Below are 14,552 nucleotides of genomic sequence, written 5' to 3'. Positions count from 1 at the left end.
TCTCTTCCAAGACCGCCTTCAGTGAAACGGTTCATTGAGTAAGGCTGGTTCCTTTGAGCACACCAGCTGTCAGTTAATAGAGTTTTTTGATCAAGACTTTGTTTTAAAAGTAAGATAAACAGAGTAGATGTAAAACGGCTGAAGAGAAAATATGAAAAAGCGAAGGCCTCAACTCGATCATTACCAGTTCCCTGACACGGAGCAATCAACCTCTCAGGTTATGTGCGTCACATTCGCATGGGATGTGCTCTCTCTTTTCTGAGGGTGAGCTTTGTTCTAAAGTTCCCTTTTCAGTCTGGTTCCTCCATATTGCGCTGCTGATAATTATGGTATACACTTGTGCTTCCAATTTGAACATACAGTAAGACTGATGTGAGCGTATGTACATATGTAAACAATAATTTGTGAAGCATGGGTTCTAAATGGGTTCTCAAAATGTGCTCCTGTCCGACTCTTTGTGTGTGGGATTGTCCCAGTGTTTGTGATGCAATGCATCTGTAAAACACATTGCATACTGCGATAAATGCTCTACCCAGGTGTCCAAACTCTCCCCTGCCTTTCGCTGCAGGCACCATCAGACAGATCATCAAATGAGTCAGAGATGGGGATCAAGTTTAACGATGCCTACAGTACTGCAAAAGAAGAACTTCCCTTCATTAAGTTCAAATCTGAAATAATTCTTAGAAAAAATTGCTTGGACATAGTGAAATGTTCAGTTTGGTATTTTTGTGAGATGAAAAGCACTTAAAACATTTGCTCTTATAATTTGGTTTTCTTTCATCTCATCATTCCATTTGTTTATTTTATTTCAAGGAGTTTTACATTTAAACTACAATTCTTTGAAGCTAGGTAAGCACATTTTCAGTAAGTTACTTGCCTTTACAATTCCTCTAATCTCCTCTCAATTAAATAACTTTATGTTTACTAGATTATTAATGGGCTGCAATGTTTAAAGTGATGCCATCAAATACCAGGGTTTACCTAACTTTGGTTCTTGTTTTACCTAAGAAAAAAAAGTTAGTTGCCCCAGTGCAACCAGAGCACTGAAAAGCACTGATAACCAGACTTGGCAATGCTTTGATCTTTAAACTAAAGTCTTCTATGATATCTGGGAGTGACATGCATAGAATGCATTCATCATGTTTACAAAGCAACATCGAATCAAATAGAAAAACTGCATTTTTTTAATCTCTGGAGAACCATGTTTTATGTCTTTTACGAAAAGTTTAGCCTGTAATGTAACCTTGGATTGTTGAAGACAAAAATAAAGGCCTTTCTTGCAACGTTTACATGAAACAAGATCGGTGTGGTGAGGTGAGAAGGTCACAGTTAGGCCAAATCGATGGTGTCTTTGTAGCGGCTGCCAACCAGTAAGCTGGGTAAAAAGACAGTTTTAGAGAGCTTAGATGTCTGTTATCAGTCATTCAAATAAACAATTATATATATATATGTGTGTATATACACTGCTCAAAAAAATAAAGGGAACACTTAAATAACACATCCTAGATCTGAATGAATGAAATATTCTCATTGAATACTTTATTCTGTACAAAGTTGAATGTGCTGACAACAAAATCACAGAAAAATCATCAATGGAAATCAAATTTATTGACCAATGGAGGCCTGGATTTGGAGCCACACACAAAATTAAAGTGAAATGTTCCCTTTATTTTTTTGAGCAGTGTATATATATATATATATATATATATATATATATATATATATATATATATATATATATATATATATATATATATATATATATATGAGAACGAAGACAGTTTGATGAGGAACATCCAATAATTCTAAACCCATTTTTATTTATTTATTTTTTTAATCATTGTAATTTTTGCAGGTTTAATATACTAAATATGCTTTTTAGTTGAACCAGAAGTGAGCCACCCTTAGAGTGGAGTGTACTGGGATTTCAACGAGATTCAGTTTGTGCTCTACCTAACGTGTTTGCCTGGTTCTTATTGTAGCTGCTGAAGGTAAATGAGCCATTAACTCAGAAGTAAGTAAGCATACCCAAATCACTGGAAAAGCTGCTATTGCCATCCTTGCAAGTCCTTTACTGCTTGCTGTAGGAAATGCAGACTTCACTCGATTTGGAAGAGAGGAAAAATCGTATTGGAAAAAAAATAATAATAGAGACACAGTCAGGCTGTAATCCGTTTCAACAATTTCTTACACTTACAAACTATAATAGGTGACAAGACATATCCAATATATTAGGAAAAAGTGGCAATAACACAGCAGTGGGTCTTTATTCCTTTTCCTATCAGTGAGAAAGCTGTTAGGACCTGAATTACTTCCCTTGTGGCCTTTCCACTAGAATGTGGCATTGCATCAATGTTTTGTTTGCTACCAGCCAGAAAAAGTTTTCATTACTGAATCAGTAACTTGCAACACTGGCCAGTTTTATGTTATATAAAATTCACTTTTCAGGACATTTGAATATAAAAGAAGAAAATAGAAATATATCTTTGTGTGGGAATGTAGGTGTGCCTGCAGTAAAGTGAAAGGTAAACAGAATAATGCATATTCATGCTAAAGTTACAAATTTACAGCACAAGAAAAAATACTTTGCAGTTACTAAAAATGACACTCTTATTCAAAGAAGAGCGCCACTGAGTAGGATAATTTAAAAATAATGAACAAAATGTACATGCATATTTGTACATATAAAACAGAAGCCCATTTAGAAGAAATGTAAAAAGTTTGCAAATAACAGCAAGAAAGTAAACGCTGAGTTTGTTAATAGCACTGATGGTTATGAAGTCTAACATCTGCTAGGAGGAAGGACCTACTTCAGCATTCTTTTGTCCACATTGGATGCCATATTCTGTCACTGAAGGGTCGCTCCATTTTTGCAGAAAGAGTCTGCTCTGACCCTTTCTGGAAAGTACATCAGTAAGTCCAGTCAGTTGATGAAATGGTAGCATCCTTTTCAGACTTACCAAATGTCAACAAGTAGCTGTCTGTACTTATCTTACTCACTCTGTAGGCTTGGAATTTTTAAAATTTGGACATTTCTTCAAGCCAATCTCAAATTTAGAAGTATCACATTTTGCAATTAACACACACTGTTAGACATTTATTGAAATATCCTATCATTATATATCCCTAATTCTACAATAAGAACAGTTTTGTAAAAGAAATCAAACCATGCACTGTACCTTGCATGCTTAAACATGTTAGTCAGTTCATCCAGCTCCCCCTTCATATCCCCTTCATATCAAACCAATTCATATCTGTCCCAATAACAAATTTTGCTTAACGATAAGTTGTTCCAGAAGTTAATGCGACAAACGATAATATTGTTGTTTTGAGACCATTTTTAAGTAATATAACGGCAATGGCAAAATAATAATGCAAGAACACATTCTAAAAGATCAGTAAACTTTAAATTTTAATGAACATTTAACACTGAAATACTTTTTAAATATCCAAAATAAATAAACAACATAACACAATTAATTTTGAAGTCTTTCTAAACAAAATTGTCCTTCTAAAAAGGGCTAGTTGAAACCAAAGCACCAGATCATCCAGCTTTTGGTAGAAAGAGAGAAAAAAAGAGATAAACAATAAATCATGCCAATTCAAATTATTGACTTTGTTTAAATTACCATGCAATTAATTGATTTATTGATTATTGGGACAGGCCTATTCATATCCATGTTTAAGTATTGGACATCAGTTCATTTCTCTTGGTTGTTTAGATTTTCTGTTATAATGAAATTTACATGAGATTTTGCATTTTTTATCACTGAACTCTGCAGTACAACAGTGATTTCTAAAGACTCAAATTACACAATACTGTATTTCCATTAACTGGTTCTGATTAAAGTTTTTAATAAGCATACTCTTATGAAATATAAAAAATTAAGGTTAACTAATATTCTCACTCTCACAAGCTTATATTTGCCAATTAAAAACAGTCCCTTTAAATTGTTAATGGTTTTATTTATGAAACCACGGTACCGTAGAACGATTGTTTCATTTCAGGCACTCTCATCCTAGTTGTTCTGCACATAATTTTTTCTTTTTTCCTTTCTCTGGATGATAAAAATTGGGACTGTGTTGCTCCTCTGGCTATGTCTGTTAACATTGTGGAAAATTGTTTTCTTGCACAGCATCAGGGTTTTCAGTGTGAGACATGTCTAAGTGATGGGAGGGATGAATCCCACTTGTAACCAGCTATTTCTCTTTGATCATTATTTGCCAGAAAACTGTCTTCTTCGCTCTTTCTGCCCTCTTGTTGCCCTGTCTTTCCCCTCTGGCTGTTTTTGTATCGCTCAAGTTTTCTAACTCCTTATTTCTAACATTGTCAGTTGTGAAATTAGCTCTACTATAGAGTGTATAATGTTAACACAATTGTACAAGTGGCCAGTCTGAAGCTTGGAATGGTACACAAATAATTCATGGACGCTTTTTTTTTGTTGTTGTTTTAGTCGGCCAAAGTTGAATGGAGAGAACATCATCAGGCTCTAGTTGGCATTTAATAATTTGAGCATTTATGACAAAGAGAGCACTAACAGGATCTTGAGGAAGTGCAACCAGCGGCCACAGATGAATGCTTAATGACCGAAAACGAGTAATGTGCTTCTGTGCAATGATTTTTTTAAAAATTGGGTTTAATTACTTCTACATAATATCCTCACATATTGATGCGCAGTGGTGCCGCCCTCTCTTCAGTATGTTGTTTCCCTGTGTGTAGGAAGGTTTGACAGATTGTCATTTCTCCAACATGTCAGCAGAGGCTCATTAACGAACATATTGTGCCACGTGATAATGTGTTTGTAGTGGCGTGGGAGCATATTTGCCTGCCTTTTTCTAAGGATACTGTACGGTTTTAAGCAGTAAATGATTTAAATAGGCTGATTTAGCTCGCTGGTGTTGCAATAAGTTAAATATAGTGTCCCAGGTACAGACATGTAATGTTGTTTCTGTGCGGTACAACGTGCAGAGGTTTTACCTCAACCTAACTGTATAGCCTGCAGGACTTCATAACCAATTAATGAGTTTTAACTGCACAAATGTCTAAATCAAGATTTTTCCCCCCTTCTATGATATTTTTTTCCTTACTAAGTCGTAATCTGATACTTAGAAGTATATTAATGTGAATAAAATCAGTGTGTTTTTGTTGCCTTGAATATTTGTTCTTACCCTGATGGTGTTGCTATTAAAAAACCTTTTGGTCCACATCCTTCTCAGTTGTGCAAAACGGTCTGCTCAGAACCCCGTGTCCTTCACTTTCCCTTCATATTCTTTGCATTATCACTCAGATTTACGTGGGCTAGCCTCTTGTCTGTTTCCTATACATTAAAGTCTGACTGATGTGCTTTGATGTGTTAAATCTACTGATCCTCTTCAAAAAGCACTAAACTCAGTATGCAGTGTGGCTAATCAATGATATCAACCAAACATTACAACTTTAAGTGAAGTCAACTGTACTATCATATGAAACGGCTCTCAGGTTGTAGAAAATTTCACTCTATGAAGGTAGAATATTTTTTTGTACTTTTGATTAAAATGGGTTTTATAACACTTGCAATTTTTTGTTCATCCAGAAAAATAATTTTCTTTTCAGATGTTTTTCAACTCTAGCCAGGTGCTTAAACTGCAGAGGCATATTTAAATGCGCAGCCTAAGATTAAGCTCTGTCACAAACGCTTTACAAATAGCTTGTATTGCAGATATTAAAACTATCTATGCATAAAACCTTTGTCCATATTAAAGCAGTATGGCAGCCAGTAGGAAAAGATTGCAGTTCTGCCTTTAATCAGCGTCCCTGATACTGAGCAGAAAAAGGCCTTGGTCATAACTCTACTGGAAAACCTCACTAGGCTCTATTGTTTCATCATTTCGCTTATCGCAGCTTTTTTAAGCGGACGTATCAGTAGGATTAACATTGCTGTAAAGGCTACTTTCTTGAATGCATGTTGACTGTGAGTTACACAACTGATGTCTGCCTGTATGTTCAAATAGAAATGCATATCCGAAAGCAGAAAATATCCATTAAAGACTGTGGATGGGGGGCTTGAAACTGGTCTTGTGCTGTTTTTTTCCTAGTCCTGGACTTTCCAGGTCAAGACCAAGGAGTTTTAACTGCACAGATTTTAACAGACAAGAGGCTAGCCCACGTAAATCTGAGTGATAATGCAAAAAAAAATATGAAGGGAAAGTGAAGGACACAGGGTTCTGAGCAGACCGTTTTGCACAACTGAGAAGGATGTCCCCCTCCACTTTACGTGGATCCGTCATTTTACTAATTACTTTTTGTCCCAAGGCGCACCGGAAGGGGCAGCACCCAGGATCCGCTAGGGCCTGCTTATTTGCTGCTGTTTTCTTGTTTTATTTTAAATTTGATGCTCAATAAAGAGCGTATTTATCGTTGAAGTCCGTGTCTCCTTGGTTTTGTTACGGCTCAACGAGCCGGGTCGTAGCAACAATTGTTAATTTAATACCAAGTAGTTGTAGTAGTAGTTTTGGCTCAAAAATTAACCTTTTTTTTTGATTGAAAAATGTGAATCTTTTTTGGTTGAAAAAGTAAGTATTGTTTCTAACAGGTCATGGTTGGTCAGTTGACCCACTCATTGATTTACTGGACATAGCAACCTTGTACGCCAATACAAGGATTGTGCAGGTGATGGATGGACACATGAATGACAAAATGCCAGTTCCTAACGCCATTCTTGGTCAAAATGCGCAGGGCATTTCATTTGTTAACACTGTTATTGCCTTCATGGATAAAATCCTTCATTTGAAAATTTGAGTGCAAACAATCCACCCTCATACTCATAGAGGGCTGCTTAATCTGAATCTCTAACTGACACACATTCATCCAGAGTCCTATCTCTTACTATAGGGCGACCACCTGGGAAACCTCCATCTTCTCCTTAATGAGACAAGAGCACAATAGGTAAGCCCTCCCTTACTTCTTGCCTCAAACTAAAGGCTTCATCAGAGTGTGAAAAAGTCCAGTCGCTCTCTACAAAAATAGTTCCAGAGCCAGTTAGGTGGATTGAATTGACAGATGAGAATTGCATTCCTGCTTCTTGTGCAAGAAACAAAGTTGTTGCTTCAGGACTCAAATTCTTTGTGTGGAATCCTGGATTTGATATACAGTTAAGCCAAAATTATTCATATGCTTGGCATATTTAGATTTAAAGTAATATTTTAATTTACCAACAAGAATCGAAACTTGAATCCAAGAGTCTGTGGGAGGAGCTAAAGATTATGGAGATGGCAAAGAGGCCATCCAGCGTCAAATAGTTGGAGCTCATGAACAATAATAAATTGTCAAAACACCTGAAGGAATAAGCAAACTGGTCTTTAATTGTCAGTGGGGTTTGATTGCTGTAAAACTAATAAAGATTTTCAAAGGATTTTTGAATTTTGATTAGAAGTTGCGCTTCTTTTGTATTTTATAATAATTTATAAGATGTTTGTCTCAGTTTTATCATAAAGTTTTTCTTGAATAAAAACCATCTTAATCGGAATCCCATATACACATAATTTTTCTATGAAGACCCCACCTATCTGAACTTCTTGTGTTGTTACATCTTCCTTAAGTCAGCTGGTTTTGTGCCTTAAGTTAAACTGCTAATAAATGAACTATGAACTGGTCCTTTCATGTACCTAACACAGGTTGTTACTTGTAACACAGGTACAATTTGATGCTCCAATGCAGTTTGGTCACAGTGCATGAGGAAATGACAATTATCTTGTCCAGTCTCCGTGGTAAGGCCCCGTTATCCCTGAAAAGACTACTTACTTCCTTGGACTTATAGTCATGTAGATAGATAATAAATCATTTATAGCCTGTACCCTCAAGACTCTACTAAAGACAAACAGGGCCAGAAAAATATAGCTTCTGAGATCCTGAGGATGCACAAACCCTGCACCATGATAAGCGCAGGGTTTGGTGGTGTCTGTAAGTTTCTCCTGATAAATACCTCGGCATAATGCCTTAAGGTAAATTCATTTCTGTACACATGTAGTTACTTGACAAATTTGTACAATTTGTCAAAAGTAGTATCCTAATCTCCCCATTTTGTTTCCTATGATCTGCAAAAAGAAAAAAAAAAAAAAAAAAAGAAAGAAAAAGCCCCTAGGCTGAGGGATGGCAACAGGAAATTAAAGGTATCAGTGAACTACTTGTGAGATACCGATTAGTTCTTGTGATGTCACTCTGATAACTCAGAGGCAGCAAATTGTTTCAGAGGACAGTTTAGTTTCTTCCATCCCAGGTTGCCAATTCTGTGCGATGGAGACGAAAGATATATTAACCCTTTGAGACTTTTGTGAGGGTTTCTCTCGCTCCCCATCACTTTAGTGGTCAGTTCATTCTAGTAATCCTTTTCATCCCGGTCTTGGATATATTTCCTTAATCATTTATCATGCAAAAGATCATATGTTCTGGATAAGTAGCCACACCAGATGAGATCATGTTGACAACTAAAATCTTTGGTCATGCATATTCAACAATTCTTCTTGCATCTACTTTATTTGTGAAATTTAATGCATTTCTACAACAAAGAACATGTTGATTTTCCTCTTTGAAATGTCTCTCCTTCTATTAATGGCATAAACATTTATACAGGCAGTTGTTCCCATTGGTAGTCTATTTCTAATGCTAACCCTTATTCGTCTGATTTACATTGTTGGACTAATAACACAAGTCTTTGTGAAACTTCCCAGCTGTTTTGTTCATAATCATTAGTGAACAGATTTGATCATGTTTGCAGCTAAAGCTTCTTCTGAACTGCAGAGAAGTATTCTTCAAGTGAGTGAGTGAAAATGAAAAATGCTGGTAATAAATATAATGGTGGGGAGTGGGTGCCTAGAGGATGATTATTGCCATTTGTTTTTTGTGCACACAAAAGAGTTTGAAATCAGATTTTCTTTGCACTCCTCCCATTAAGCAAAAATCTGTTTCCCAAATTAAAATAACTGTCATTATTCTCCACAAATTTCATTCTCATGTCATCCAAATTGTGTCATCGCAGCCACATTTCCAGCCTTCACAGATGGGAAAGTGTGCTTTAGTTTGTCTTCTGATTGTTGCCAGTGCTTACAATGGTTTGCTTGTGCTTTTGGCCATTTGGTTGCTTTTTATTAAACCACCATCATTGGCTGCAATGGCAGCATTACACAAGGTTGTAAGTAGAACTGTTTATTTACACAAGCAGCATAGTGACAAAGCATATTTTTATTTTCTTTACTGGAGATCTCTGGGTCTCGGCCAACTATGTCAATATTTTAGTTGTACTTAAACGGTGTAACCCTACAAAGAAATTACTAATATCTCCTCCTTATTGTTGTTTCTGTTGTCCTTAGTTGTCTATGTTCCCTTTTTTAAAATCTTTTTTTGCTTTTTTAATGGTTGGTTAAAACTGCTGTGTTGTGATGGCCTCCAAAGTCTTCGAGGTTGGAAAACCTCCGTGCCATCACCCGTAATCTTTATATTTTCTATTGACTTGAAGTCTTGGCATTTGGTGGGACACTCTAATATGTTAATATATTTGTCGGCCAACCATGTGTTCTTCACAGTTTTGTGTAATGTCCAAGCTGAAACGTTAAGCCTGATGATGATGTTCAGAATCTTGCCATTTACATTTTAACCACAAAGCACCTTGATGACCCCACCACCATGCCTGATTATGGGAACGGTGTTCTTGAGGTGGAAATCTTCTTCTCCTTTCTTTACATCGAACAGAGGCTACATTATTGTGGCAAAACAGTTATTTTTTTCTGACCAAGAAACCCAAGTATTTCTTTCTGGCCTGTTTGTGTTTTGTGCTAAGCATACTTTCCTTTTTATTTATTTATACATTTCTTTGTATTCCCAACTCAGAAAACAGTGGCAGAGTCACGCAACCCTGACGATCGCTGGTTCAAATATGCAAACATGGCTAATTATCTACCAAAACAAAGGCATAATGGCAACGCAAACAACTTCAACCTCTAGATTGTTATTAACAATTTATGACCTCGACTTGTTTTCTCTCTTTCATAGAAATTGGGACCAAAAGATATGCTCAGCCATGATTTCTTTAAATGAAATCCTCTGTAGACACTTCACAGAGTGCTTAAATTATCCAGTGCTCAGTCCCATTTTCTAATACTGGCCTTGAAGTCTTTAGTCTTAACCATGTTTTTTGAAATATCTCACAGACTGAAGTCAGCTCAGTCACAAGCAAAGATATTAAAAAGTAGATGAAAAATGTCTTGCCATATGCAGGTCCTTGAACTAAAGGTAAAATTCATGAGAATGGTTCAGTAATGTCCTCCTCTCAGAATTCAGAGGCTGCTGTCAGCTGTGCGGATTGAGGTTTGGGGATCACAGTGACCTTCTCAGTGGTCTAAGAGTGTGTTGGCAAGGCATGACTGATGCAGATTATCATAGCTGGAGAAAGCCAATTACTGTGGTCATCACTGCTCCCTGAGGGTGTCTCTTGGTGGAGTGAAATGCATTACAAAATTCTCTGTGCACCCATCTGGCAGCGTTTTGTATTTCTTCGCTGATCCTCCCAGCCTGAGTGCTAATAGTGCAGTCAATGGGACCCACCCGAGCCTCGGAGCCCTCTCTGGCTCCAGCGAGCTTCTGCTCCACAAAGCAGGGAGGTCGTGCCTTTTAGAGAAGCGGGTGAATTACAGTCTCCCGTGTTTGTCTTGTGTCTCTGTTCAAGACAAAGCCTTCTTTTATTCTAGTCCCTTCTTAAAGCTCATCTCACTCAGTGTCCTTGAACGAGTGCCGAATGGATGAGTCGTGTGGCGGAGTTGTGGCATAGGAGACTCTGCTGTTGAGATTTGTGAACAAATGTTGGCTAATCAGGAATTTGTTCTGCTTGGTTTTGCTTCCCAAAACAGATTTGCTACAAGGCCAGAAAAGCTGAGATCACAGTGCGCAATGCTGCATCTGTAGGATGTATAAAGACTACAGATCAGGTCGAGTCACAGGTAAGATGCCTTTCCTGCCATTTTTTTAACTTCTGCACACATTATTGTATTCAAGACCTCCTGCAGTGCTTTTAAATGCTGAAATTTCAACTCAGTGAATTAACATGTCTGATCTTTCTTCTAAGCATGGAACAAGTGAAACAATCTTCTACAGGTATTTTATCCTATCCATCTTGGATAATTGTACCTTGCTAATCGGTTACAAATCTTCCCCTCTAACTATGTTTTTTTCTTTCTACACATTTTACTTTTCAGTATACCCCTCCGCCTCCCACTCCCTAGCATTAGAATTGAAAAATGTTCCTTAATCAATCAAGAGGCTTCTAATTTCTGATAATTATTCTGACTAGATGTCAGACTATTGTTCTGGGCAGAATTACTGCATTTCTGATGGCTTCATGCAGAGACCCAGCTATTAGGCATAATCACAAAGTTTCAATGCGGTTAAAGTTGGTGCCATTAGCCTTCTGTATCTATTCTAAAACTAGTGTTGGGATTTGTTTTTGGAACATTGGGCGGCTGTAACACCCACTAGTCCAAGTTTTAACCCCCTCCGACCTAAAACCAAGCGTAAGAAGGCATTTATTTGAAAGTATAGAAACAAAAATGTCACAGTTTGCACAGGAACAAAGATACCAGTTCATCTGCAAAAATAGTGGTGGTAACACCATGTGGTGGCATTGTTCTGTCAGTAGTTTAGTAAGAAGACTAAAGCAGGATTACAAGTAAGGTCTTCTTTATACAGAAGAGGATTAGGGCTAGTGAAAAAAGGAATCATGACTGAAAAGGAAGTCTGAATTCTGAGATTGATTTCATAATTCTGAGAACAAAGTCACTTAGAGCCACTGGAAAAAAGTATCTGACTTATTTTTTTATTTTTTTGAAGAGTCAGAATTCCTTAGTTTTTAGTTGCCCTCATCCTCTTCTGTAAATTACTTCTAATCAAATATGGTTGAAAGTTAAACATTGTTGGATGTTCCTGCAGGAAAATGATCCCAAACCCAAATCAGAACTGGTTTTGGAAAAAATTAATAGCAGGATAATGCAAAAGTTTGGCAACAGCCCGGGCTTCTGCTCTGTGCCTTCACATTCTGGTTAGGTGACCCACTGCTGATTTTTACATTTCTTTGACAGAAATTGAGGCATTTCATAAGAGACAACATCTCAAGAATGCAGCAAGAGATATTTTCACAACACAAACATGTTTTTTCATCCAAAGAGAATAAAATAGTGAAAATTCCATTCTGAGAACAGAAGCGGCTTTGGTATTTGCAGAAATCATTTTTTCTATACTCAACAAATAAACACAGCAATTCAAAATGTCATCTCGAACTTGAATGTACAATCACTGGTGTTTCATCAGGTTTCAATAAAGGTGGTCCTTAACTGCTTAAATACATTTCTTTCATAGAAATACTCAACAATCTATGTCGTAATTTTATTTTTGGTAGCATGTTCACATAAGGTCCAGAGCGCCGCTGTCTCTGGCTCCCGACACCTCAGCCTGCTCCCGGCTCAGTCACCTCATTATAATGCCTCCATATGAGCGGTAAATGTGATTCAGGACTATATCGGCTTTTTTCCTGCCATAGCCTAACACAACGAGTGCTCAACACAGGAGAAAAGATAATGATTTCCATTAAACGCATAATTAGCTTTTACACAGCCCTGTTATTCGTTGTGTGTGACGTTAGGCATGATATTACTATATTTCACTAAGTATCTGTTATTGTAATTTTGGAAACAATGGGATCCTGCAGTGCATTGTGTGAAAGTAGAAAGTGACAGATTACTTTGGAGGAAAGAAGCAGAAAGGGGATAAAAAGATGTTGTTTTTTTTATACTAAGCTTTGGCCGATGAGTGTGTCCTCCCCCATTACTCTCACACAGTGCAATATGCAGGTCAGTCAGGTCATAATGAATGCTGTGTCTGATACTCGGCCTTTCTCCTTCCCTCCAGCATGCCTGCTTGGCTCTCTCGTTTACATCCTCTCAATTTTTGCACTCTTACGCTAGCGAGTCGTACTTCAGTCAGTTTAATTATTTGGCCTCATCTGTTCAGGAGCGTCTCACAATAGAACTGTGTGTAAAAAGTCGGGAAGGGAGCCAATGAAATCAAGCTTTGTCTCTTTGTTAATTAAAAAAAAAAAAAGCTCCAGTGATTTTGCTGTGAAATCGGGTTTCGCCAGGTTTAAATGTGACAAAAGAACGACGTCTGGTAGGCATATAAATCTTTCCCTGTTTGCCGTAGCAGAAAGTAACGATGTTCTCAAAATCCATGAGCGTCTACTATTATGTCTCTCTTTTTTGTTCAAGTTCACAATCCTTTTCTTTGTCTTTTCTGTGTGTTTTTACCCTTGTGCAGCACAAGTAACACCACAAGCAATCAAACAAAGCTTAAAAATGACCCACTGGAAGTATTTACGTGTCATTTGTATTTTCACACAACTTCTTTTTTGAACAAGTTGTTTCCGAAGGTTAGGTGCACCATTTAAACCCTGCATGTTGTGTTGCATAAAATACAACATCAAGTTTTAAAAATTAAGGCAGCATTAGTATAAGCTCAGTCTGGATTATGTCTTCTGTCTGTGGAAAGATGTTAAGAGTTGATCTTTTAAATAAAAAAAAAAAGTTCCAATAGATTCTGCTTGTTGGATGCGCACGTTTGATCAAGTATCATATTTAATTTGAAATAGTTTTAGACTTCACCAGCTATTGTAACGCTCTCAGCAGCATATTTGATTTAAAGTAAACGGTTGTGAGCAGTGATTACATTGTTTTTTTTTCCTTTGTTCTACAAAGTTTTCTTTAGTCCTGTAGAGACAAAAGAAAAAATAAGTCGACCACAGAAATTTCCATCAAAATTCCTTGATTAATTTCACTTATTTGCCTCTACTACTATTATGATTGCAATTTTTTTCCTTTTCTATTTTTTTAAATCTCTCCTATGAACCAGGACTCCGCGTCTTTAATAAAGCTTGAATTGAATTCTACAAAGAACTTGAATATTCTCTGATGTCAAAAAGTTATAAATTTGCAAGAAAAAAAAAGTTATTTTCCTTGACGATCATCTCCAGTTTTCTGAGATCATAAAGTCACTTTTGACAAAAAGTGACAGAAGATTGAGGGGGTAAATTTAAAGAGATGCACATCTTGATATTTTCCAAAGTGATAGTGATAGATCTGGGCTCTTTTCCTGCACCTAGGATGAGATCCAGAATACACACATCCGACAGCGAGGAAGAAGCTGCAACATGGCTGCTGTTAATCCAATAATCATATAATCATTTTTAAGATATCAACTATTGCTATCTGAAATGTCAGGCTGTAAAAAGAGAAAAGGAAGAAATAAAATAAATTTGGTATATATAAAAAAAGATTGAGAGAAAATAAACAAATTTTACATTTTTAATTTAGGCCCAGCTTACTTGTAAATTCATGCTTGTCCAAGGCACTTAATTTTTTTGACTAGAGTGGCTTAGTTTCCCAAACAGTTAATGCTTCTTTTCCTTGGAGGTTGCGGTCAGATTCTGTCACTAGTCCCTGACCTTTGACCCATGCTCTAAACTCTCCACTCTAAGTGG

At 36.9% G+C, this 14,552-nt stretch overlaps 1 protein-coding gene across 3 annotated transcripts in view; it reads left to right on the top strand.

Annotated features, from left to right (window-relative positions):
* Positions 1 to 14,552, top strand: part of enox2 (ecto-NOX disulfide-thiol exchanger 2) — a 201,685-nt gene that overhangs the window by 32,332 nt on the left and 154,801 nt on the right. Inside the window, exons 2-3 of one of the 3 annotated variants that reach the window (XM_088009442.1) lie at positions 6,872 to 6,925; positions 10,879 to 10,968. The exons of 1 other annotated variant lie outside the window; for it this stretch is intronic. In XM_088009442.1, coding sequence (XP_087865568.1) covers positions 10,935 to 10,968 — 34 coding nt within the window. In that variant the 5' untranslated portion in view covers positions 6,872 to 6,925; positions 10,879 to 10,934. The remainder of the gene's footprint in view (positions 1 to 6,871; positions 6,926 to 10,878; positions 10,969 to 14,552) is intronic. One more of the 3 variants, XM_088009441.1, reaches the window with a different exon arrangement.

The sequence above is a fragment of the Poecilia mexicana genome, unplaced genomic scaffold (genome assembly GCF_051168715.1).
Source record: "Poecilia mexicana isolate PSO_F unplaced genomic scaffold, ASM5116871v1 scaffold_10, whole genome shotgun sequence".
NCBI classification, from domain to species: Eukaryota; Metazoa; Chordata; class Actinopteri; order Cyprinodontiformes; family Poeciliidae; genus Poecilia; species Poecilia mexicana.
Note: the sequence above shows the minus strand (reverse complement) of the source record. Positions and strands in the feature narration are given on the sequence as shown.